The sequence below is a fragment of the Falco biarmicus genome, chromosome 6, assembly GCF_023638135.1.
Source record: "Falco biarmicus isolate bFalBia1 chromosome 6, bFalBia1.pri, whole genome shotgun sequence".
Classification (NCBI taxonomy): Eukaryota; Metazoa; Chordata; class Aves; order Falconiformes; family Falconidae; genus Falco; species Falco biarmicus.
Genome location: NC_079293.1, coordinates 61,434,020 through 61,460,443, shown reverse-complemented (window position 1 = coordinate 61,460,443; position 26,424 = coordinate 61,434,020). Strand labels below are relative to the sequence as shown.

General features: G+C 40.9%; 1 protein-coding gene across 1 annotated transcript in view; it reads left to right on the top strand.

Moving 5' to 3' along the window:
- Positions 1 to 26,424, top strand: part of SLC35F1 (solute carrier family 35 member F1) — a 253,934-nt gene that overhangs the window by 198,139 nt on the left and 29,371 nt on the right. The window contains exons 3-5 of the mRNA XM_056344452.1: positions 4,528 to 4,655; positions 17,399 to 17,558; positions 22,439 to 22,595. Coding sequence (XP_056200427.1) covers positions 4,528 to 4,655; positions 17,399 to 17,558; positions 22,439 to 22,595 — 445 coding nt within the window. The remainder of the gene's footprint in view (positions 1 to 4,527; positions 4,656 to 17,398; positions 17,559 to 22,438; positions 22,596 to 26,424) is intronic.

Below are 26,424 nucleotides of genomic sequence, written 5' to 3'. Positions count from 1 at the left end.
AGGTTTTGGTTGGTTGGGGTTTTTTAATCTGTGGTATTTACACACACACACACACCAGTTTTTATGCAAAGGTGGTGTTTGTTTCTATTCAGGATGTAGACTTTTGAATGAAGAAGGAAGCTCTTGATTCCCTCTGCTTCTCATTTTGGTCTTCCCAAGTTAAGTCAAGGCTTCCCACTTACCTCCCTAACTCCTGTTTCCCTTCTCCTTGTCATCTGAATTCACTGAGCATGCCACCTGTGACTGCTGTCCAAAGGTCCTGTCCTGCTGGCAGCCCAAGCCTTCTTCAGGCTGTCTTCCACTGTTGCCTTCTACTGGGTCACTCTTGCAAAAGTGTGACATTTGAATATGGTGGCTTTCTTTCAGCCCCATGTCAAAACCAGGAATCCACCTGCCTCTTTGATTTGTGCACAGCACTGGGTGGCACTTATTGCAGATGGTCATCTTTTTCTCCTGTTTTTCTGCCCAGAAAGTCTCCCACTTTAGGAACAATTAATTCATGTCTATGAATTTGATGACAATGCCAAAGAAATAGAGAGCAGCAAACAAATAACAGTCCCCCAGCTAACAATGTTAAATGAACACTGCTTTTTCATAGAATCATAGAATCATTTATGTTGGAAAAGACCTTTAAGATCATGGAGTCCAACAGTTAATCTAGCAACGCCAAGTTCACCACTTAAACTATGTCCCTGAGTGCCACATCTACACATCTTTTAAATACCTCCAGGGATGGTGACTCTACCACTTCCCTGGGCAGCCTGTTCCAATGCTGGATCACCCTTTTGGTGAATAAATTTTCCCTAATATCCAAACTAAACCTCTCCTGGCACAACTTGAGGCCATCTCCTCTTGTCCTATTGCTTATTACTTGGGAGAAGAGACCAACACTCACCTCACTACAGCCTCCTTCCAGCTAGTTGTAGAGAATGACAAGGTCTCCCCTGAGCCTCCTTTCCTCCAGGCTAAACAGTCCCAGTTCCCTCAGCTGCTCCTTGTAAGACTTGCTCTCTGGACCCTTCACCAGCTTTGTTGCCCTTCTCTGGACACGCTCCAGCACCTTAGTGTCTTTCTTGCAGTGAGGGGCCCAAAACTGCACACAGTATTTGAGATGCAGCCTCACCAGTGCCCAGTACAGGGGGACAGTCACTTCCCTAGTCCTGCTGGCCACACTAATACAAGCCATGATGCTGTTGGTCTTCATGGCCACCTGGGCACACTGCTGGCTCGCGTTAAGCCGGCTGTCAACCAACACCCCCAGGTCCTTTTCTTCTGGGCAGCCTTCCAGCCATTCTGCCTCAAGCCTGTAGTATCGCATGGGGTTGTTGTGACCCAGGTGCAGGGCCCAGCACTCAGCCCTGTTGAACCTCATACAACTGGCCTCGGCCCATCGGTCCAGCCTGTCCAGATCCCTCTGCAGAGCCTTCCTGCCCTCAAGCAGATCAACACTCCCTTCCAACTTGGTGTCATCTGCAAACTTACTGGGGATGCACCTGATCACCTCATCCAGATCATTGATAAAGATATTAAAAGAACTGGCCACAGTCCCAAGCCCTGGGCAACACCGCTTGTGACCAGCTCAGATATACCCTCAAATGGGGTCCATCAGTTTTGCTGACGCTTGTAGATCTGCACAACTGCTAAGTTATTGATAAACTATAATAATGATGTGGGCAGAGGTTATCCTGGTCAGAAGCCAGACTTTTACACACTAAGTAACAGGAGATGCAGCAAGTGAGTGGAAGTGAACACTTAAGTAAGTATGTTCCACAGAGAAAGATGCAACTCCTGCACAAGAGTTTTTTTCCAGGAACAAATTCTGTGTTTTATTTCTGTTATGCTGAACGCCTCTACATTTCTCTGCTTTTCACTGGGCAAGACAAAGACACTTGCTGTGAAGCTAAACCCATGTTCATCAGAGCTGTACAGTGCCTGCATAAATTCATTTTGGCATTGCTTTTTGCTCTACCCAGCCTTCTCAGCTGAAACTGAACTTTTGCAGTTTGGAATATTTCAGAGCTGTTTATCAAAGATAAAATACCATTGCCAAATATTTTTCTTATTTCTGTCATTAGCAAATGAAGTATTGAGAAAGCAAAAGAGTGAACTGTATGTGTCAGGTAAAATTGTAGAAGGTTTGATTTCCATCTCGGGAAAATCTGACTTCACCCATTAGCCAGAAGTCAAGGCTATACATTCATTTTTAAAGGTAACTTATTTGGCCACATCTGAGCAGTACAGCGATCTGTGGTTGGAATTGAAGCTGGAGAAAGAAAAGCATTGGCAAACTAAAGGTACAAAAAGAGTCCTTGAGGTGTGTCTATAGTCCTTGCTCAGACAATCTCATGCTAGTGCAGTTCTTGAGCGTGCTCCTTTTTTCTGCTTTGTAGGTACCACCAAGGTCCTACTGTAAAAAAAAAACAGATTCAGGTGGGATTTTCACTTTTGGAGTAGAGACTACACTGTGATGTCTTTGATTTTTAAATTTTCTCTTTACAATTAAAATGAAAAATCACTCTGAAATTTTAAGTATGCCATTCTGTTGCATTGATTTTTTCCAGTTGGTGTTTTAATGGTATTATCTTGGCAGCATAAAAATTTCAGATACAGTTTCAGTATCAGGAAAGGATCTATCTGTGTATTTTACACTGATATGAGTAGGAATTAGGACATCTAATCTCACATGCTTCTTTGAAAATGCCCCCCTAAATGCATTAAAAGATAAAATCTAAAATATTCCTCTTTCTGCATGCTCAAATAATCACAACAAATACGTAAATGTAGTCATAATTCATGTCTGAAGGGTGGGATTTTATTCTTCATGAGTTCTTCTGTGAGTTGGTGGTCAACAGGAAGGTGTGGGTGTGGTTGAATGTACTGACTCCTTATTTAGGGTCTTAAATAATTAGCCTACTCCCCACCTTGTTTCTGCTGTTTCTCTGCTGCTTAGCAAGAGAAAGAGAAAGAAAGAGAAAAAGAGAAGGGAGGGAAGAAAGGAAAGGAAGGAAAGCTTTTTAGCTTTTACAGTTTTATACTCGGTGTCCTTATCACTGTAACAAATAATTAGGTTATTGCCTAATAGTATCCCACTGGAAGTGTGTATGTTTGAGCATCCGTTAATGAACAAGCATCAAGTGCTTCAGATGCTTTGTTCAGGTAAATACCCACTCAGGTCACCTAGTGTCTAAGATTTCTGAATCAGCTTCTGAAGTAGTTATCCCTTTTTCTGTGATTGCATCTTATAGGATCTGAGATACTCCGGCGCTGTAGAGAGCCTGCCATTTTTGATAGTATGGCAGCACATATGTCAGTGGGTCTATTTGAACCAGAGAGCGAACGCACCTGTAGTGAAGGAAAATGATGGGGGAGAAATGAGAAGCCTGAGCAAGTCTTGGTGGCAACTGACAATGAAGTTCCTTTTCTTCTGTATTTTCCACCACTCATCTTGATGATCACACGCACTTAGAAAGGCTGCAGCAACATGAGTAAATCTCAGAATAGTGGTGTTTTTTAAAAAACTTTAAAGTCTTTAAAGTTCAAATTCTATTTATGGTACTTTGGCAGTACAGGTCAAGCCTTATTAGATCCCTGTTTAGGCTACAGACTCTTAAAGACCTCACAGTCATTGTCAGTATGTCCGGCCCCTTTTGCAGTGGGGTCCCATCATGTCTGGAGCTTACTGTAATGCAAATAGATAACCGGTTTGCCCACCCTCACTAATGAGCTGGCTTCTTTTGAACGGAGAACAATAATAATCTCTAGCCTAGCATGAGGAATGCTTTGACTTTTTAAAAGTTGTGGGTCTGATCTGCAGGCGTATTGTGCTGTCAGTCTTCACGTGGTGGAAATTAAGTACTAGGTGATTGACAGGGCTCCCATAGAAGGAAGTAAACCTGCCTACTTCAGAAATCAATCCTGGGAGCAGGGCAACCTGTCAGGCAAAATCTGTTTGTCTCAGTGCAGCTTTTCTCTAAACAAGTCTCATATTTTGAACCTCTAGGATTGTAATAATCGTCCTTGGAACAGGATCTGTAATCTGCCCAAAGGTGATGCTGTTACTCTCCTGCTCTAATATTCCATCATATTTGCAAATACTGGTAATCTCCCACTGGTGAAACCCTCTTGTGTTATGTGTGATACAACATTTATCAGTATGTATGGAAAGTATAAATGTTTGTAATAAACTGCTCTATTCTTTAGCATTTTATAGGTGTATATATAGAAGTAAAACTAAGAACACATTTACAGGCTGCCTAAGCGGCACTTGTTTTTCCCAGCATTGTTTACACCTTAAGTGACGTGACGAGCTGACCCTCACATATTGCTTCGCCAAGCTGGCTGGTTTAATATCTACAAGGCAAATAGGGTGCATTAGTTTTTACCTCCTTGCAGTACCTCTTTTTATATGGTACTTTTCAACTGCATATTGTAAGTACGAGAGATAGTCTAGGTAATTTCTCTTGACAGGCAAGTATTTTGTGCATGTAAACCTAACTCTTACATAATTCTTCTTCTTTATTGCCACAGGAGAAGAAAACTTGCTGGCAATTTTGAAAAGGAGATGGTGGAAGTACATGATCCTGGGGATAATAGATATAGAAGCCAATTACCTGGTAGTGAAAGCTTATCAATACACCACTCTTACTAGTGTACAGGTAAGGACCCAAAGGATTTTCCCTTTTGAGGTAAGATAGTAGGCCCAACGGGGTCAGTGGTGCAGTGTCCATTGGCTTCAGTGCACTAATATTTGCTGCCTGTGTCTTCTAGGTACTTTTTAATGCTGTCTCATAAGACGTGGTTTTTTCATATTGGACTATTTTTATTACTCAGTATTTTCCAAACTGTACAAAAACGTATTTACTTTCATTTTATTTTCCTGTGCTAAACCATTCATAATCATATTTTTAGTATTACCTACTTACTTTGGTCCTTTTAAGGAAATATTTGCAGCTGGGCTGAAATGTTTTTCTCACTTTATATTGTATTTGGAAAAAATACAAGCACTTCTTTTAGGATTCCATAACTCGATCTGACTGTGAAAGTTGTATGGTGGGTTGACCCTGGCTGGATGCCATGTGCCCACCGAAGTCACTCTATCACTCCCTTCCTCAGCTGGACAGGGGAGAGAAAGTATAACAAAAGGCTCCTGGGTAAGTTAAGGACAGGGAGAGATCACTTACCAGTTACTGTTGTGGGCAAAACAGACTTGACTTGGGGAAATAAATTAATCTATTACCAATCAAATCAGAGTAGGGTAATGAGAAATAAAACCAAATCTTAAAACACCTTCCCCCTCCCCCACCCCATCCTAGCCTTAATTTCACTCCTGATTTATCTACCTCCTCCCCTCCCTTGGAGCACAGGGATGAGGAACGGGGGCTGTGGTCAGTTCATCATATGCTGTTCCTGCTGCTCCTTCCTCCTCACACCGTTTCCCCGCTCCAGCGCAGGCTCCATCCCACAGGAGACAGTTCTCCATGAACTTCTCCAATGTGAGTCCTTCCCGTGGGCTGCAGTTCTTCACACACTGCTCCAGTGTGGGTCCCTTCCATGGGGTGCCATCCTTCAGGCACAGACTGCTCCAGTGTGGGTCCCCTCTGGGGTCACAAGTCCTGCCAGCAAACCTGCTCCAGCCTGGGCTCCTCTCTCCACGGGGCCACAGGTCCTGCCAGGAGCCTGCTCCAGTGTGGGCTTCCCACGGGGTCACAGCCTCCTTGGGGCATCCACCTGCTCTGGCGTGGGGTCCTCCACAGGCTGCAGGTGGGTACCTGCTCCAGTGTTACCCTCCATGGGCTGAGGGGCACAGCCTGCCTCACCATGGGCTTCACCAGGGGCTGCAGGGGCATCTCTGCTGCAGTGCCTGGGGCACCTCCTGTCTCCTTCTGCACTGACCTGCGTGTCTGCAGAGTGGTTGCTCTCACATATTCGCACACCTCTCTCTGGCTGCAGTTGCTCTTGCGCAGGTCCCATCATTGTGTGTGTGCCCTCCAGCCACCTTTTAAAATACGCTATCCCAGAGGTGCTACCACCATCACTGATGGGCTCAGCCTTGGCCAGCGGTGGGTCTGTCTTGGAGCTGGCTGGCATTGGCTCCATGGGGCACAGGGGAGGCTTCTAGCAGCTTCTCACAGAAGCCACCCCTGTAGCCCCCCACTACAAAACCTTGCCACACAATCACAATATAGGATTTTTAGCAATCCATAATTAGATCTGAGTGCAAAGGTTGTCATTAATTAAAATGAGTCTAATTATGATGAAGAAGTCTTACTCAGTGCAAGCAGTTAAGATGTGTTATGTTATACAACTGCTTCACCACAGCTATCAAAAAGTGTACTCCTCCTTAAAAAATTATACACGCAGTAAACAAAAGCTATGGTAGCAATTTCTCCAAAGATCCAACCTGTGTATTTTAAATACAAAGAAAAAAAAAAAAATCAGGCTCCTTCCCATGTAAGTGGAAAAGTGAATAACACAAACATTTTTAAGAGACTGGAAATTGTCTGTCTTGGGAAATCATTGCATACTTCATTGCTACTTGTTCTAACACAAACCTACACCATTTTTACATTATCTCTAAACAACTGGGCAACACTAGGTAGTGTTCAGTGTATTTTACACCTTATTTGCCTGAAGCTTGTTGTTAAAGCTGGTAAAATAGAGGAGCATCAGAGGATTCTGCAAAATCAAAGCTAATTAGGAATATATCTCTTCCATAGTTGAAAAGTGATACTGGAAAATACTGAGCTTGTTTAGTGGAGTAAGAAGCAAAACCAGAAGAGAACTATGAATTCAAGGAATCTGAATATGAGGTTTATGCTAAATATTCACAGGTGCCTCTGCCATCAGAGTCTTGGTTAGACAATTCTTTGAAATGTGCCTAGACAATGTAGCATTGATTTTAACACTTTTCCAAATCAGATTACTCACTATAGTGTAAAGCATAAATCCACGTAAACTTTATACTGTCATCAAACATAGTGTTTCATTTAAAGATGAAACAGAAGCAGCTCAGGGAATTATTCAGCCTGAAACAGCATTGGTCAAAGTGTGTAATGGTGTGAAATGAAAACTGAAGAAATGGAAAGTAAAAGATGAAAAAAAGCAAGCTTTCCTGGAGTTTGAATTCTGAAGAGGCAAACAGGACCACTCTCTCAAGAGCATCTTCCGAGAGGCCTGGTCCTGCAAGAGCACTACCTGTGAGGCCGTAAATGCTGGCTGGCACGGAGCAAGAAATGTTCAAATCCTTTCAGAACTGAGACCTGAGAAACCATTGCTACCTATCGCAAATCAGTATGGCTTCAACTGAATGCTGTGAGAGCTATGCCAATGTACACATTGACACATAATTGAACCCCTCAAGTAATTTCTGGGGGATTTTATTCTCAACGGGCTTTACTCCAAGGCTTTTTTAATAGCAAGAATGTAAGAGTTTTTGAAATTGTCTCAGTAAATAAGAAATCTTGCACTATTTTTGTAGTGGTGGTACATGGACCAATTCAGTAGGAAATCAGTTTTACAGCATATACTTTTTTTCCACATGATGTCTCTGCTCTGTCATGCAAAACTAACGTGAGTGTGCTGGGCTTGTGGTGCTTTTAGGCAAAAAAACATTAAGCTGCCTCTAGCAAAAAGCCAAAGTTTAACTGTAAAAATATGCCTTTATTGCAATTGATTTGCAGTTCTGCTTTCACCAAAAAACTGCAAGCACTCAACAGCTTACTTAGTTTGCCAAGTAGCTTTAAACTCTTAGGACTGACAAAGTTTGTAGTTTAAAATCCCTTCTTTTTTTGTAATTAATATTATCTTATCATGGTTCCAGGAAATGACTGAAAATGGTGCCCTATTTTTCCCCTCTTTTTCTCACCCAAGTTTTTCCTGTATTTCCTTTAAAATTCTCCTTTGGTTTTGGTCTGGGAAAACAGAATTTTCTAATAAACCTTCCTATACATCTTTCACCAGATGCCTTCAGAACTACAGCGAGCAAGGACACACAGGCATAAATCAGAGGTTAATATGGTGCCTAAAATTTACTTTTGGACAGGCTTCTGGTTATTTCAGATCCTCATGTTCTCTATAATTACTGTCTGAGAATGTGGCACTCAGTTCCCTTATAAGATGAAAACAAAGTCTGTGAAGCTTAACACCACATAATTTTCCCTTAAAAAAACACACCAAAACCACAACCCAAACCATCAAACAAACAAAAAGATCTCCCTTATAAACTGACATAAAAAAAATCAGATTGAAAGCCAATGCACTGTTTATATTTCAGACATCAAGGTGTAGGTCATTTGCTAAGGATAAAATCCAAGGGGCTCTTTAGAGGCATGCAATGCAATCCAGGGGCAACTAGACTTACTAGAACAATCCAATAATAATTGTCTACATATCTAAAATGTCATAGGCATCTAACAGCCCCTGGTTGGTGTGTACTCATGCAGCTCAGAACACAGCCTTGGGACATGAAAATGTGTGTTTGAACCTCTCATGTTTCTCCTCCTTTGGTATTTTTAAGTTCTGGTTCTTTGCATGCCCAGAGTGCTTCTATATTGATGGAGACAGATACCTAAATACCTGCCAACATTGCAAAATTCAAAAGCTAAGTATTCCTACATCAAAGTACCCCAAGGAGCTCAATTTGTTAAATATGATCTTAGCATACCTCAGGTGCTTACAGAAAGCCTGGAGTGCTTTCCAAATCACAAGGGTAGAGCCACCTTTTACATAAAGTCATAGCTGTTAAAACAGTAGCCCGCAGAAAGGGTTTGAGTTACCTCTATCTTAGCTGCGGGGGTTGAAACTCAATTTGTCCACAGCCATAAAAATGCTCAGGCTAGTATGTATAGACTGTGCTCTAGAGGGTACATTTAAAAATTGAGTATACATCAGGTAAAAGGCACAGTAGTTTATCAATGGATCGATTTGATATCCAAAACCACATATTACAAGAAATGCCAGAAGTGCCAGAGATCAGTCACTCTTAATGCTCTCAGACACTTGTGTCCTGATTCGTGATGGCCAAAAACTTGCAAAATGTTCTTTAGTTTCTCTTTGATGCATTGATCTAACTTGCACTAGATTTTGCAGCCTTCTTGCATGCCAGCTGTAGCAGGTGGAGAAAGTGCATTAAGCCCTCTCGTGTACACTAGCACCCGATCCCATGGGATTTTTTTAAAAACTATACACTTACTTTCAGTACTGCCTGTGGCAATCCTTTCCATATTTGTCCTAATGGTTTTTAAAACAATCCTGGTGTAGGCCTGTGGGAAGTTTAGTAACTCTTCAAGAAGGGTGTTTTAACTGCTGTTACAGATACCTTTTACACAGCAGATAACATTAGCTCCCTCAGAGGGAATTAGAAGATTCTGAAGTTCTTGCAGTTATTTATACCTAGATATCTAATTTATTTAAAACTACATTTTGACTTGTCAGTGTTAGGTTTACGGTTGGACTCAATGATCTTAAAGGTCTTTTCCAACCTACATGATTCTGTGAATTTATGATTCTATGATTTCAGCTTCCCTGTATTGCATTTACAGTGCTCCATACGCATACGTGCCACCAAGCCCATAAAGTCTTCCACTAAGGCTGCTATATTAACATCTGTAATCTTTGCTGCCATGTGTTTCTCATTATACCAAGCTGTATTATGAGGCAGACTGCCCTCTCCCTTCTCCCCCATTGTCCCCACATTATCTCTCCTTTCTGCAATACACTGTTCTATCCACCTGCATATACGTTGTTGTGTTGCACTCTCTAGTTGTAATGTTATCCTTTTTCTGTGTTATGACATCACATAGAAATCTGGACTATTTCTGCAACACCTTGCATAGTGATACTGTAGAATATGCATACAATGTCAGAAGAAGTAAGGTACTGTCAAAGAGAGCTATGTTTCCAAGTAGTGATTTATCTGGTAATTTATTCCTTGAGCAATCAAGCCTTTGATTGGCATGATGAAAACCAAGGTAGTAAAAGCTGGGATTTATAGACACCAGGAGACAGACAATAAAACTACGATGCTGATGTTCTCAGCTACTCTTAGATCACTGTGAGGCTCAGCAGTACATCATACTTCCAATTACCTCTGGCAGTTTTCATACCTCAACCACTGCCACCAGAAAAGGAAAGGAGTCAGCAGTAAGTGCTTATTATATGAGTACTGGATGGCAATAGACTTTGCTTTGTTCTTGGTCCCTATGGACTCAATGTACGTTGAGGCAGAAGGTCGAGATAATTTTGAAGAAAATTTGGGAGGTGAGGAGCAGGGGATGTGCAATATTGAAGTTGTTGATCCACCTTGTTCAGTGCCTGCTAATGTGAAATATGTCAAAAACAGGGAGAAATTCCACTCCTTCCCTTCGTCCCCCCCTCCTATGCATGTAAGATGGCCATACTTTCCTGTTTTGCTTCAGGGCAGTGAGGAAATAGTGCAATGTTAATAAGGTTTGCAAATCAGCATCGTGCAGAAGTGCTGCATACCATACATTTCTACTGTGAGAGTCTGTGGGATGTATCTTGCATCTGGTTTATTATCACACTTTGAGTTGCTGTTATGTCTTTTCACTGTTACATACCTGTGGTTCTCAAACCAGCCCCTACAGCACCCTCAGTCTCTGTACACATTTTTCAAGTCAATTGAGCTCTCCATATCCAGAGCTCCTGCCTCTAATGGCAAAATTCACCCTGAGCCAAACTTTTTACTAACATAAATATGCAAAATCTCATTAAAGTCAGTGGAGCTGTGCCCATTACAATGGCAGAGATTTTGGCATCCTGTGCCCATTTTGCATATTCTTGCAGGTGAAATGCAAAAGCAGAGGTTTTTCTGCAGGTGACATCCATGATTTTTCCTAGGCCAGGATCTAATCCCCTGCATAGCTTATAGGCTGGTGATATGGAGAAGTTTCTAATACGTAACCTTGAGAAAATGGTCTTCAAAGCCCATATCCAGTCATCTTATTTAGAGAGAAGCAAACCAGAAAATAGTTTTTTTCTACAGACAGGCATGACTGCTGGTAGAGCTGTCTGCTGTCTTAGAATGATCTTTATCTGACAGTCGTGTGTAAAATCAGAGGAGAAAGGCAATTAAAGGAAAGGCCATTACAGTGGTGAGTTTATTGGTAACTCTTCCTGGTATTTGGGGAGATCTTGCACAAGCACAGCTGGAGTGCATGTAACGAGAGGAGAGGATGAAGAGGTGTGTCCTAAGGTGTTTTTTTTTTAAAAGTCAAGATGTGGTTACTCATGTTGGTAATAAAGCATGTCCATGTGTAGAGAGTTGAGAACAGAAGTACGGGTTGGATGTGACCACCACCTTTCATTTAACATAACTTCAAGAAGTCACTGAATTCCTTCTGTGTACACAGAAAGCTGGAGCTGTGATAATCCTCATCTTGAGTGTTGGTGCATGGAAGTCAGAGGTAGGTGAAGGTCTTTCACTAATGAAAGTTTTGAGTGAGTTTCTGTGTCTGCAGGAAAAAAGAGAAAATCCTGAGAACAGAGTAAAGGAACTGATGGGAACAGTTAGAGAAGCATTGGTCATGTGGCCCCAAGGAAAAAATTAGAGATCTTGTGGGCAAAATAATGATTTAAAGAGGCTTCAGACTAGGAGCAGTCTTCTGGCTTTCGTTTCTTCCATGCCATGGTAATTAAACATTTTTACAGGTTTTTTTTTAAACAAATGACATCACTAACCAATTCTTTCACCAATCTCCCTATCCAGAGTACCCTACATTTTGGCTGGATGAAAAAATGAATAGTTTTGAAATTATTTCCATGCATGTATAAAAACCGTACAAGAAAGTGATTAAGTTGTGCTGAGATAGCAAATAGAAATACAAACAGTAAAAACAATGCTCCCTTTTTTATTTGAATTGCTTGAAATATCTCTGTCAGAAATGCTGCCAGCATCCACGCCTTCTCTGCACAGAAGGTTTCGCTTGCAGGGTAGCGCAATGGCCACGCAGTTCCCCTGGCGGCTGGCAGCCAGCTCTGTGGTGTTGTGAAGGTAGCGTGAAAACTGGAACAGAAAGAGCCATCAAATGGGCAGCAAACCCTGTCTTCCTTTGGAAGACAAAGCAAATGTCATGAGGTGTGTCTCTTACTGGATGTAGCACTCGCTGTTGTGTTAAACCTACCAGCTTGCATGCTGAAATTCAGTACCTGACCACACAACGCTGGACAGATACAATGCTGATTTTACTGATCCCTCTGCTCTGGAGAGTAAGCTGAGTAGAGGGTGCAGCTGATTCTCTGCATGATTTGCTGGAGGGCAGTGCTAATGAGAAGCCCCTAATGTGGAAAAAAAGGGCTTATAACGGCGGGGTGGGGGTGGGTGGAAATCCAATGAATGTTTAAAAAGGGAGATTCAGCTCAGCTTCTCCATAGGGAGTTTGCTGACCAGCTTGCTTCTTTTTGATACCGCTGCAGATCAGCAGTTCATCTTCTGTATTACAGACCTTCCAAAGCTTGCTAGCTCTCCCTTCCAGTGACTAACAGTACATTCTTGCTATAGATGTGCAAACACATGCCGAGTTTATGAGATCAGAGACTGGATACTTACTGTTACCAAGAGAGTATTTATCTATGATTTACAAGTATAATAAAGTAACATAATCTAACAAACAATTGGAGGAAATACATTTCAACATTGTGTGTCGTCAACAGATTTAGATGCAGTGTGATATCTTTTAGAGTCAAAAAATAATCTTCAATCTCTACAACTCAGCTTTTTTATAATAGAAAGGAGCTTCTGTAGGACAGTATATCAATAGATTATATATTTTTGTATCCTGCTTTCTAAAGCAGCCCAATTCAGAGCTGTGACTGAGGAAAACCGCAGGCAAACACAGCATCATCAAAGAACGTGGTCTGTACCTCACACTCCTATCAGATTTATTATCTTCCCATGGCAAAATAAGAAATATGTTTTCTTTTAGTTTAGTGAGTTCTGATAACTTCTGTGATTAACAGGAACATTGATTAAAATCAGGTCGCTCATTAATTTAACATAATGACAGGGTATAGGCAGTGCCTTTTGAATAAGCAATTAAAAGGAAGAAAAATATCAAAAATGAACCTTAGGGAAATACTGGTGAACAGCTGACCTTTATGTACTATAAATGAGATTCAAGCTAAGCATAATTTATCTTTGTTATTTTAATAGTCAGAAAAATTACAATTAGGTATAATGGTTTTTTCTTAACTATAACAAACAAAAGAAAGAAAAGTAAGGGGGGAAAATAAACAAGAAAACCATGTTGCAGATCAGGCAATCCACAATAACACATCTTTTGTCTGTAGAATATATATACATTTTTTCTTCTACTAGACAGGTTTATCTGAGGAAGAAAGAAAGGCGGAGCAAATTTAGTCCTAGGGAAATGAAAAGTAAAGCGATACCTGAAAAACAGTTAAGCAGTATGTACTAGGTTATCTTATGCTTGTATTGCATTAACCTAATTTATTTTTACCTACCCCATTGTTTAATTATAGATATAAACTAAGCACAAATCAAGAACTATATAATGTCAGTGAACATTGCCTACGTTTAACGTTTATATCTGTTGATGCTGCAGTATTCCGAATAGCAATTTGTGGATTAGACCTTGGACTGTCAGCCCCAGAGGGGCATTTTCCAGCTGCTGCCAGCATTGTTTGTTTGTGACAGGTTCTGTTTATGCATCCCTTCATGTTAGTGCTTAAAAACCACATCGTCACATATTTGAAAGCATAGGTATGTTTAAATATTTATGGAATTAGAAAAATTTTTAAAATCTTCTTCTAAAAGACTTAGTGGGAATTTGCGTGTTGAAGTACACATGCTGCAGATACAAACAATTTTTTAAACTGGCTATTAAAATCACACTAGCACCGTAATATATCTCATATTCACAAGAAAATGTTCTTTTTGTGTGCTTAGCCTGGAATAAGTGAAGCAGCCCTCATCAGAGCTCCTGTCCACAATGAACGTGCAGTGTCCTGTCCTGTGTATAAAGGTGGCCAACAGGTTCCAGATGTTAGGGGTTAAAAATATCCATTGAGTCACTCTGTGTCTCTTGAGCAGTAGTTAGCGGCTGAAGGGTGACATCTTCGTATTCTTAAATCTGTTCTTAGACTCTGTGTGAGTGACTAGAGCTCCTGATTTTGTGAAGTGGAATAGTTGGTCTAGTACTGGTTGAGGTTCAATTTGTCACCTTTGCACGGAAAAGAACTGGAAAGATGCTTGCAGACGCTTGCTGTTGCATTAAATAAGTGGTTTCTTAAAACACCTCTATGCTTAACGGTTGCATAAGGCTTTCTACTCTGTTTTGGGCACAGTCCTCTAAGGTGGTATGTGTATGTGTGGGAAGAGGGTGCTCAAATCTTAGGTGCTTGCCTGAGGAGGGCAATGGCAGACTGCAGTACCTCTGGCTAGTCCTATTTTACTCATGTCCAGATCTAAATAAAGTGTAAGGGTGCCTCTTCCCTTCTCCAGTGCAAAGTTAATTGAGTTGGTATAACCTACTGGACACTGGTGACCCCAGGGGGACAGTGTGGAAGGAAAGCGATGTGCACTGAGCCAGGTAACGGTGGCTGTTACTGGTGACACAGTTTGGTTGCTTTCTCCAAGGTGACATAGGTGCCTGCCCATGTAAGCTTCTCCTCCACCTTGTTTTGATGCTAACTACCAGTGAAGTTAGACTCACAAAATAGCCCAGCTTGGAAAGGACCTCCAAAAATCATCTGGCCAACCTTTTGTGGAAAAGGGAGTCTAGATTAGATTATTTATCACCCTGTCCAATCACATCTTGATAAACCTCCAGTGGTTAGGATAGGATAAACCTACCATGTCCCTGGGGAAGTTGTTCCAGTGATTGATAGTTCCCAGTGTAAAAAATTTCTTTCTTATGTTGAGGAGAAACCTCTCCCAGTGCAACTTGTACCCATTGCCTCTTGTGTTCTCCCTGTGGCTTCTGGTGAAGAGCCTCCATCTTTACAGCCACACTTTAATGTGAAGAGGTCAGAAAACTGTGAGTTAAGTTTGTATGTTCAGTGCTGCACTGGGAGGGAATGGGATAGAGCAGTGTAAGAAGTAAACTACCTTCCTGCTGTTTGGTACCACCTTTCTCTGTCTTCAGCAGAGATGATGGGCACACTGTGTATCAGCGCAGCTAATGAAGAAAACATGTCCTGTGTGTGCAGGCATGATGACATGAGGATTGAGAAGGGAGGTGTTGAGCTGTGTCTACATCCCATAGGTGATACTGAAGAGTGAGCTTCTCACAGATGTCTCACCTGTTGCTGGTAGTGCTAGGGCTGCATTGGTGAAGTGCAGAAATCCACAGTGCATGAAAAATGTGCAGTGGATGTTATCTATGCAGCAGTGACCATTTGAGCTGGCTAGGTGGACCCCATCCCTCCTTCCAGTGACAGGAGAAGGCCATGTGCCACCTTGCCCACACCATGTGCCAGCATTTAATGCATACACCTGGTAGTCCTGCCACCACCCCTCCCTGCCCCAGGAGCTGGCTGCTCCCAGCAGTGCGACTCCTGAAATTGTTCTTGTGTGGGTGGTGTCTTGTATATGCATGTTTTTGCAGAGAATTGTTACTGAGTGTTAGCTGTGTTATACATGTGTATATATATCCACACACATATATACATGTCAGAGGCAGAGCAGATGCCCTATGCAGACGAAGGAGCTTGTTGCAGTTCTTTCAGACCTTGTCCCTTTTTGTGGTTGGTCTGTGAAGGATGGCATTTTGACGACTGCTGAAGGAAGTTTTCACTGTAAAGAGGCCAGACCATGCCTTTTAGATTATTAGGTCTCATATTAAATGCAGAACCTGCTTTTAGCATGGACCTTTCCCATTTGTAATTTCCCTCATCTGTTCTGCAGTTCTTTGGGACTGCTCAAGCCTCCCGAGAGCAGCATGGTCCCGCTGCTGAACCAGTTCTCTTCTGAAGGCTTTTGTTACTCACTGTCTGGAGAATCTTTGAAATGGATGGGTTTCTATGCACACTCCTGTTTTTAAACAAAGTTTCAGGGCAATTATCCTTAGTCCAAAAATTGGGATTTATATTTTTGCTGATTCCCCAAATTTAATATTTATTACATAGGTATCTCACATGTAAATAACAATTTTCTAAGCATTGAAATTCTTGAAATCATCCAAAAATCTTTTTCTCTTCACATAGTGCATGGACACACAAAGAAGTTAAAAGGGATGTGATCATTATTTTATAATACTTGGTGTGCTTAGTGGTAAATCACACAGAAAGAACAAGTACTGAGTAACAGGCCCAAAGGGAAGAAACCCCAAATTGCATCATCTAAAATCAAGGTAACATCTGGAGTAGTTTTTCAGAACTGTGGACACAGTCTCCTCTATTGGTTGCTCCAGAATATTTTCATTAGGAAGAAGATGCAGTCATACAGCTCTGGTTCATGCTGTATCAATTGGCGTTGAGCAGTAGCGTATGCTGCACAATTTGTTAAATCCCATTGTTAGTCCATAGAATCACGACTCTTATTTATCTGTATCCTTTTTGGAGGTGGGATTAAAGTCAAGTTTCTTTGGGTGTTTCTTACCCACGATTTTTGTTTCTTGGTGACATACTGGTATTTTCTAAAATATATTTTAATTTGAAAATCTCAGGGTCCTCTCACAAACATGTGGTGTGTTTCTTTTTTTTATTGTGGCTTCTGTGGATTTACTCCTGGGTGTCTCTGAAAAAAACAATTAAAGATTGTGCTTCGTAACACTTCTTTGAGAAAGCTTTTACTCAGATTCTGTTGGCAAGAAGCCCGAGTTTCTTGCATTGCAGGCAACATGGGGTTTTGTGGGGTTTTCTCCTTCAGAGGCATATGGGACTGTATTTTCAAGGAGTTAACAGTCCCCACAAGGAACAGATTTTTCGTAAGTATTCTGCATGCAGAAACCCCTTGATTTATATGGCCAGTTTTAATAAATCTGGTCAACTTGTGTATTATGAATATTTCTGCTAATTGAACCAGAAATGACTGAATTAAAGCATATGTCTAGACTGCAGGAGAACTGCCCTCAGTCTCTGTCTGTTAATCACGGGAGGTGAGGACCAGATGGAGTGGTGTGGCTCTCTTTTGGCCCTGGTTTCCTTCCCATCGATTTGAAATATGCATCTGAATCCAAGAGCAAGGCAGTGCTGTTGGGTGTTAGAGCAGAGCGACACCTCTCCAGAATTTGTGGAATAGACTTGAACAGCATAGACTTATCCCCTGTCTGATGGATGACATAACCACTGGAAATACACTTTCTATCCGGTAGAAAGTGCCATAACTAACTAAATAACCCTGTTCCTCCCCTCTGTTGGAACCTATCCCCATATTTTAAGGCAAGGTTGATTTGTTGATTTTTCCTCTCTTTCTTGACAGCTCCTAGACTGTTTTGTCATCCCAGTGGTGATACTGCTCTCCTGGTTCTTCTTACTGGTACGATACAAGGCAGTGCATTTCATTGGGATTGTGGTCTGCATTCTGGGCATGGGCTGCATGGCAGGAGCAGATGTCCTTGTTGGGAGACAGCAAGGAGCAGGTGAGTAAGGATGGATGGGCTGTATTCCCAAGTTTTGTTCAGAGAAACCATTGACAAGAACATGTCAGACTGGGACCAAATTAAAGGGGAAATTGGCAAGAAACCCTGTGTCTCCATGGATCCAAAGCACTGCACCATTCAAAATTGCTTCTTTGTCAGAAGGAACAGAGAACAAAAATGAATCAACACTTAAAAGTCAGCATTGCTGCAAATGGACTTCATGGGCCCTGTGTCTGCAACACACGTCACCCTCTGTGCACACTGCGGGAACAAGCTAAAGACTTGTAGTATCATTGTTTGGGCTTACTTGTTTGACTGCAAACCTCAGTTGCTTCCTTTCCAAATGGGCTACATCTTCGAGTAATAAGCACCTCTCATGTCCCCTGTGTACTATTACTTCTCAACTTTACTCCTTTTTCATACTGAGGTGGGGTTGCTGTGTAGGTGTAGAAGATGCCAAACCTACATACTAACTGCACCAGTTGGGTTTTGCACACAGTCTCAGAGTAAAGGTTTGGGATTTGCCTGTGTCACTGCTGGAGAGAACCTTGTGTGTACAATGTTCTGTTTTACGTGCTGCATCATATGAATAATGTGTGTGTAGCTAAGCTACTAATGCAGACTAGACAGAGTTAGATTTCATCGATCAACTTCCTCTGTCACATTGATTTCTCTTGTGCCAACCCAAATGATGTGGGAAGGCTGGAAATTCTTTTCAAAGATTGTCAATTAGGCACAGTTTTCATTCTTAATTAAAAGCGCTGAATTGTGAGCTGAGCATAATACACTGGGATTTAAAATACTTGACTCAGCTTTCTGAATACAAATGCAAGTGCTCTGAGGACTACATTTGCCAGGATGCTACTACATAAAACAAGGGATTTTGTGACAGTTCTTACCATATCTCCCTGCCCTCTTTTATCCCTGTTCTTTATCCTAAAAGGAGACTTTTAGTTCATTGGTCTCCTCCAGAAATAGTCCTGCCTCAGCTAAAAAGGAAAGAATAGACTCTGTACTATGAAATCAGCCAGCCAAAGCTGCATTGAGAATGACTGATTTCAGAGGGATTGGGATTTCAACACTGGGTTCTGGAGGAAACATCCTGCGTCCCAGTAATCTAGAGAGTAACATGCTGGGGTGGGTGAGTTGTGGATCAGCAGGAGTGTGTAGGGCAATGGACCTCAGTGGACAAGGAACAGATTGAAGAACAGGGACACTTTGCCATCCAACTGCAAGAATTAGGTATTATCTGCCATATTCACTACTAAAGCACAAGTATAGCTGTTAGGTGAATTTGTCCAGAAAAATCTGTTAACATTGCATTATTGCCTTTTAATTTGGAACTACACGTGAAAAACTCTGTCCATGCTTACTGCTACACAGCTAGACTGCAGCTTTTTTCTTTAAGTGGCAAAATTATGTTATTAATTTTATTGTCTTTAACAGAGTAAAATAGATCAGATGGTTTAATTTATCTGAAGAAGTAAACCAATACATTACAAATCTACAAATAAAAAGAAGTATCGGTAGCAAAAGAAAAAAAAGTCTTGAAACTCTTCATTAAATGGTTCCACAGCATCTGTAGGATATTTCCTAGGTCTGGGCAAACGAAAGAAAAGAATACACCAAAAGCATGATGCTGTATTAGTCCTCAGTAAACTCTGTTTATCCTATACTTTAGGGGACAAGATCTGTTGACACCTGTTGACTGTATTATTTACTACATTGAAGTGCCATAAGGCTCTGCTAGGCACTTACTGCATACAGCAATCTAGCCTGCCAGCTCTTACAGTAAGGGAAAATGAACTAAAATGTATCACTGAGAGATTAACAGGTATTTTCCATACTATCTGCAGGAATTAAGTATAATGTGTAGGCATGCTCCCAGCTTTCAGTAAATAAATATACGGTAGTTTTCCTCTTTTTTTTGTATCCCGGCTGATGTTTTACACATTACTCAATGGGAGAAGCAATTACTATCAAGTACTTTGTACGCTAGCACCTTACATGCCAAGTATAACTTAAAATAACACTTTCCTGAAGTAATACCCCTAAGGTGCCTTGGTACTTGTGCTCCTGTAATACACAGGGGTCTAAGACACAGAGGTCTAAGTGTTTCATCCAGATTTTTCAAAGCATTTCACAGCTTTAGCTTACCACAGTCTCTGAAAACCAGTCACTTCAGTCCTGGTAATAAGTATATGAGAGTATGTTTAGTCTAAGATGGGACACATTGAGACTGATTTTTAGATATTATGATCATCATTAATTACAACCAAAAGCAAAGAGAACCATCTCTTAATGCTGGGAGGTAAGGTAAAAATGTGGCAAAGTGGCCTAGCGAGAGTGTGAAAAACAGTTGTGTCAGACCATAGTTCATATTCAAATTATTTTTATTACACTATAGTGCTATAACTGGTCCCCAGAACATTAAGTTCTCCCTGGACTGTATGACTTCTGCTTCCAGAGAACATTAAATATGCCAATGATTAATGCAGAGCGTGTTGTGCCAGGCTGTGCCTTGTGTTTCTTTACAGGAATGACCTACCCCATTAAATTGGTCAAGTACAACTGTATTAACCTACAAGTCTTTACAATGCCTCTAGTCAGTTGATGCATATTTCCTTAGCAATGAAACCAGTAGATGCGTGTGGATTTTACATGCATGAAAATATGTATATTGGGATATGTCAGTCTTGGGAGAAAGTTCCAAAGTCAGCCTCTTGAGGAAGCAAAGAAAAGGCATTTGACAACCAGGATGCTAGGAATTATTAGGAAAGAAACCAAAAGCATAGGATAATATATTTTAATGCCAGTATATGTTTTGAGGCATAAACTTCTTGAGTACCATTACTTTAGTCACTGCATCTCAAAAAGAAATGACCAGAAAATAAGCCTATAGAAACAATGGAGAAAGGTGAGAAAGCTGTTCACAGGCAGAAAATGGTTTCAGGATGAGGAGACTGTAGACAGAATGGGACTTTTCGTCTCTTGGAAAAGGCAAGAAAGATAATATGGTAAACGTACATGAAGTCTTGGGTGGTATGGAGAAGGTCAATAGAGAGTGATCCTTAAATATTTCTCACAATCAGAAAATTATGGGATGCCCAATATAATTTTGAGGTACCAGGATTAAAAGCTAAAAACATGAAGTACTTTTTAATAGTTGGCCAAAATTATATGAACTTTACTCAAATTGATGAAGAATCCCTCAAGATCTATTAAGTTTGATGGTCTAATGCAACTTTCATCTCAGAAAATCCCTAATCTACTGAGAACTGGCTGATAAAAATCCCTCTGTGCTTTCCTATTTCTTTATGCTTTCCTCAGCCACCCTGTGCTGCCCAGTGCCAGAGGAGGGTCCTAGGCTGCGTGGATCCATGCTCTGACCAGCTCTTGGCGTCCTTTTCTGGGAAGGCCCCAAGGGTTGAAGCTCTCGCTCTCTGAGCTTCAGTGCACTTTGGGGAGAGCCATCACACTGTGGTGCCTGGGGCCATCCCATCTGTATGCAAACGTTCAGCGTCTGAGACGTCCTTGTTTCACAGCTGCAAAAGGATGATATTTTTGTCTCAGCAGTTCAACACAGTCAAGCTCTAAGGTCAAAAGCCTTTCAGCAGTACTTCCCCGAAGTGTCAGTGAGTAGCTGTAATAAATACCAAATGAGTGAGCTCAGTGAGGAATGATTGGAGCAACTGTGGAACATCAAATGCATCAGGAGTATGAAGAGGTTTTGTTAAGTGCCGGTGCTTATTTTAAATTAAGGGCATCTTAATCTTACATGTTGAAAAGATCATTTTGAACCAGTGAGAATGTTTGGCTTCCATTTTTAGTTACTGCAGTGTATTTTACAAATCAATAACAAAAAACTTAAAAAGGCAGGAACTTAAAAAATAAATTGAGGTATTTTAAAAGAAAACAAAGTGGGTTTTTTTCAAAAAAAATCCAGTCTAGTACTTCAGCATTTCTGCTGAATCTTTTCAAAGGGAATTCCATTATATATAGCCTTTTGGAATGTGATTCTACAGCAGTGTCTGACAGCTTTGTGAAGCTCTTGCAGAAATCATTTAACAAGCCATAATGTGCAAAGGGAATCACATCAGTTTACAAAGCCAGGGCCTCGGTTTTCAAGCTGGAACTTGATCTTGATCAAATCTCCCTGCAACCCTCCCCACCATCCAATAATAAAAGTCTCCAAGACTTAAAAAGATTTCAAACAGTCTTGCATAATGCAATGTTTTAGCAATTATATATGCCTGGAGGTACTGAAAATATATCTTGGTGTTCATTGCATGCCTTAGGTACTGCTATGTTAATTGAACCTCTTTTAAAAATCTGTCGTTATCATCACCCTCTGTCTACACCCCATCCTTCCTCCTCTCTTTCTTGTCAAACAGCTTCATGTGAGAATGAGGTCGGTATTGGGGTTGTAATGATTTCTTCACTTATTTCACAGGTACATGGAATTTTTCAGTTGGTTTCGCATCTAAATACTGGACATGTTTTAGACTGGTTGGGTTTCAAGATGAGATGAAAACTGCTCTGTGTAGCCCAGTCACATTCTATCTGAAAAAAAAAAAGTAATAATAAAATAAAAAGTATTAATTGCTTTATTGTTTTTACAGTATTTCAGATTCTTTCAGATTCCCTTATCTACAGCAAGGATGATGCTGTCCCTTTACCTCTGCTAGATTTTGCTGGGATATTTATTGAATGAAAACTGTTAAAATGACAGAATATTTTTGTTCTGCTTATTAACGGCTTATTATTATACGGGCTACTTAGTGACTGAGGGTTGAAATCTGTAGGGAAGAACTTGCAATGGTTCTAGGCCAAAGATGGTTGTTCTGAGATATTCTGATTTTTCCCGTCTTTATTCCTAGGTGAAAATAAACTGATAGGGGATCTCTTAGTACTGGGTGGAGCAACGCTATACGGCATCTCGAATGTTTGTGAGGAGTATATCGTCCGAAATCTGAGTCGAGTGGAATTCCTGGGCATGATTGGACTCTTTGGCTCCTTCTTCAGTGGAATTCAGCTGTAAGTGAGCAGATTTGAGCCCCAAGGTCATTCAAATAAGTGCAGCTGTGGCCTTCATTGAGGTAGTGTAACCCTCTCTTTGAAGGTAGCCGTTTCCTGTGGAGAGTAGGTGTCCTCTGATTCTGGAATTTGCGTTGGTTTTCCTATTTCACATTTGTGGATTTGAATAGTAACACAAATTTGTACCGCAGTGCTCTCCTTCAAGGCATGGTGTCCTTGAGTAGTCACATGGGGAGGGAGGAGTAGAAGACACATTCGACCATCTTGTTGCTGGAAGGCAAGTGGATACTTCATGTTGGTCTGATCTGTGAATAACAAAATCTACAGCTCCCGCTGTTCTGTTTCATAGTTTTAAAAAGTCACTTAGCTTTCTAAACAGGTAGAAAACATATCCAGTTATAAGTTATTTTACAGATAGGCTCGTTCTGTGTAACTAAAATATGATATGGCAGAAATAATGGGAAAGCCTTTAAGAAACTGGCCTTTTCGCTTCAAAATATTTAGTACTCAGGTGATTGTCTCATGCATTTCAGGAACTACCGTGGCCTGTCTATATCCACAGGTACCTAATGAGCATCTCACCTGCAAGCCTAAGAGTTGGAAAGTAGCTTCCAGTGTTGTAATACTGTGACTGATGAAAGTGTAGTAAAAGTCACCATGGAAGGTTGCAGATTCGTCACTGGTGCTTGTCACACAGTATAATTCTGGATCATTAGTCAAAATCAGGTTGGTTCCCCACACATCTGAGCTACTCAGCTTCTAAGAACAGAGACTGATCAAAACAATGACCCATCAATTCCCCCTTAATTAGTTCTATTTCTTTAGCCAGAAAGCTTATTATGTTTATGTGGGATCTGAACATGTGACTTAAAATGTTTTATATTAACTGGCTGGCACACGAGTAGTTCCTTTTATAAAATATAGAATTCAGGAGCACGTAAATGTGCCTACTATCTTTGGCTAAAGCATTTTTGTTACCTATGGTGTTCACAGTAGATAGGTACAAACTGATTCTGAGGGCATCAAAGCAGTGCCTTTGTCTTGCTCCGCATGTGTAAACTGTCATGTACATGTCTCGTACTCCTGAATTTAATTATAGTGCCATTACCCTCTCTTGACCCAAGCAGTTAGGCACAATTCAGGGTCTGTGAGTAGTTGTTTTGCTGGGGAGAAGAAGGTGTTGCTGGAGCAAGGCATCTTTGTATACAGGGGACACAACTGGAAGGGCTAATAATGTTTCTGCTACTTGATTCCATGAAGCAATTCAGCATTTTCTTACCTTTTCCTGTAATGAAGAGCAGACATCACATAGTTATGTGTTCACAGAAGTTTAATCTAACTAAATATACCAATTGTTTCAAAGAGAAGCCAGCTCCCCATATTAAAATTAAAGACTCTTTCTTTGAAACACTATTGGCCACTTCCATGCAATATAGCACCTTTAGGTCCTGTACACTAATGTAGCCTGAAGAAGGATTTTTTCAGCAGTAGGGCCATTTCCCAGCATTCTGGACACAGCACTGGTCAAAGTTTGGTTGGCATCCACAAAGTGATTGAAGATGGGGAACACATGTGCTAATACCACTGGAGGTGTAAGTCTCATATTCATAGGATTTACAGGGAGCAGTACAATTCTGAAGAAGGGAAAACACTGGTGTGTAGGACTATGCTGAACATACAGAACACTACCCACAAGTGAATGTGCCCCTTACTGACATGCACTGATCTCAAAATAATATAGTAGCAAAAAGCTGTGGTAATTGCCTTTTATTTTATGTGTAATTGCCAATATATAAATATGTGTTGATGATTCATGTTAGTTCATGCTTCAGCTCTAGTACAGGGCTTTATCTCCAAGAGGATGTTCAAGAAGTAGGCTGTTGTTTTCTAGAACAGTTTAGCAAGAGTGCTTAATATTAGACTGTAACATAAAATAAACCCAGATAATGCCTGTTGGACAGCAAATGAAGGGCTAAGGTGTCAGGGCAAACAGTGAAGTAAAGAGTTGGCTAAGTATCCGGCCATGGTGGAAAGAGAAGTTTAGTGGGTTAGATGGGATTAAAGCAGAGAGGAATTGTATATCAAAACAAGAGAAGAAATTAGTTGACAAGAGTTGGGGAAATAGCTACTACCCAGCAAATGAAGATAATGCTGTCTGGTGGAATCATATAACCATGGAATAACCTTCTTTGTAATGGAACCCTGGAGGTCGTCTGGTTCAAGCTCCTACTCAAAGCTAACTTCAAAGTTATGTCAGGTTGCTCAGGAACTTGTACAGTTGACTTATTATCTCCAAGAATTGAAATGCTAGTCCTGCTGGGCAACCTATTCCAGTGTTTTACCAATATTTTTTTCTTTATATCTAATCAGTTTCCCATTGCAACTTGTGTCCATTGTTACTCATCCTTTTGTTGTGCACCTCCATGAAAAGTCTGACTTTTTTCTGTAACTACCCATTAGGTAAAGCAGCAAATTTATTGTCCCATCCTCCTCCCCAGCTTAGCCTTCTCTTCCTCACACTGAACAAGCGCTGGTGTTTCAGCACCTCCTCTTACATCAGGTGCCCCAGCTGCCTGACCGTTGTGACAGAGCTCAGTTGTACTCCAGTTTGTCGATGTGTCTTATTCTGGCCAGGCCAAAATTGGATACAGTACTCCAGCTGCTGTCTCACAAATCGTGTCCTTCAACTTGGTGGCCAGACTCTTACTAACAGAGCCCAGGATGCTGTTGGCCGTCTCTGCTGAAGGACATATTGCTGACTTACATTCAGGATTTTGTCCAGCAGGACTCCAAGGTTTAATTCTAAAAAGCAGCTTTCTGTCCAGTCAGCTCCCAGCCCATACTGTTGCATGTGGTTATTCCACCCCAGGTGCAGGAATTCAGATTTACTTTTCTTGAACTTCACGAGGTTTCTCTTGGCCCTTTTCTTCAGACTACCTTGTGTTGGAAACTTTGCTAAAGTCAAGGTATGTTACACCTCATCCTTTCATCCATTCCCTCTCCTTTATTTACTGAGCCAGTCATCTCATCATAGAAGGCAGTCAGTTTGGTCAGATATGGTTTGCTCTTGAGAAGTCTATGCTGGCTTTTTCCAATCATGTCCTCATTTCCTGCAAATGGCTTCTAGAAGATTTGCTTCATAATCTTCCCAAAGGTTAGCATAAGGCTGTCGGCTATAGTTTTTGCTCTTTTTGAAACTGGATGTTGCATTTGTCTCTTTTCAGTCATCAGTGACCTCCTCCAGTCACCACAGCCTTTCAAAGATCATTGTGGTTCCTATTCTTCAGTGACTCTGGCATCACTAAATGGCAACTTCTGACAAAGTTGGTTTTGCCCCCCTTTGTTTCGCAGGTCATAATGAATCACAGACCACAGCATATTGTTTTATGCTTATTTTGTATCAGATAGGCAATACTATGAAAGCAGTGTTCCTGCATTACATTTATATCAAAATTCATTTGCCAGAACAAGAGACATTGCAGTTTGTTTTCATGATATTCTTCAGGAATTACTGATAAAAGAGACATATGCCTTATGCATGCAAAGACACTTATAATTTAGTTATTTTGCAGACAAAATAATCTTATTATTCTGTACACAGTATTAAATTTGCCACACATCAGCAGCAAGAAAATTAGAATTTCCAGGATGCAACTTTCTAGACCAGATTAATGTGGAAGTCATTCAGTTCCTGCAGTTTTACTATTATGCTTGCTCTTCCACATGCCACCTTTTGTACTAGGTACTTTGTTTTTCAATCTGTGTAATGTCGTGTTATATACTTGTTTAAAATATTGTCCAGACTAGCATGCAGAGTTCTGCACAGCAG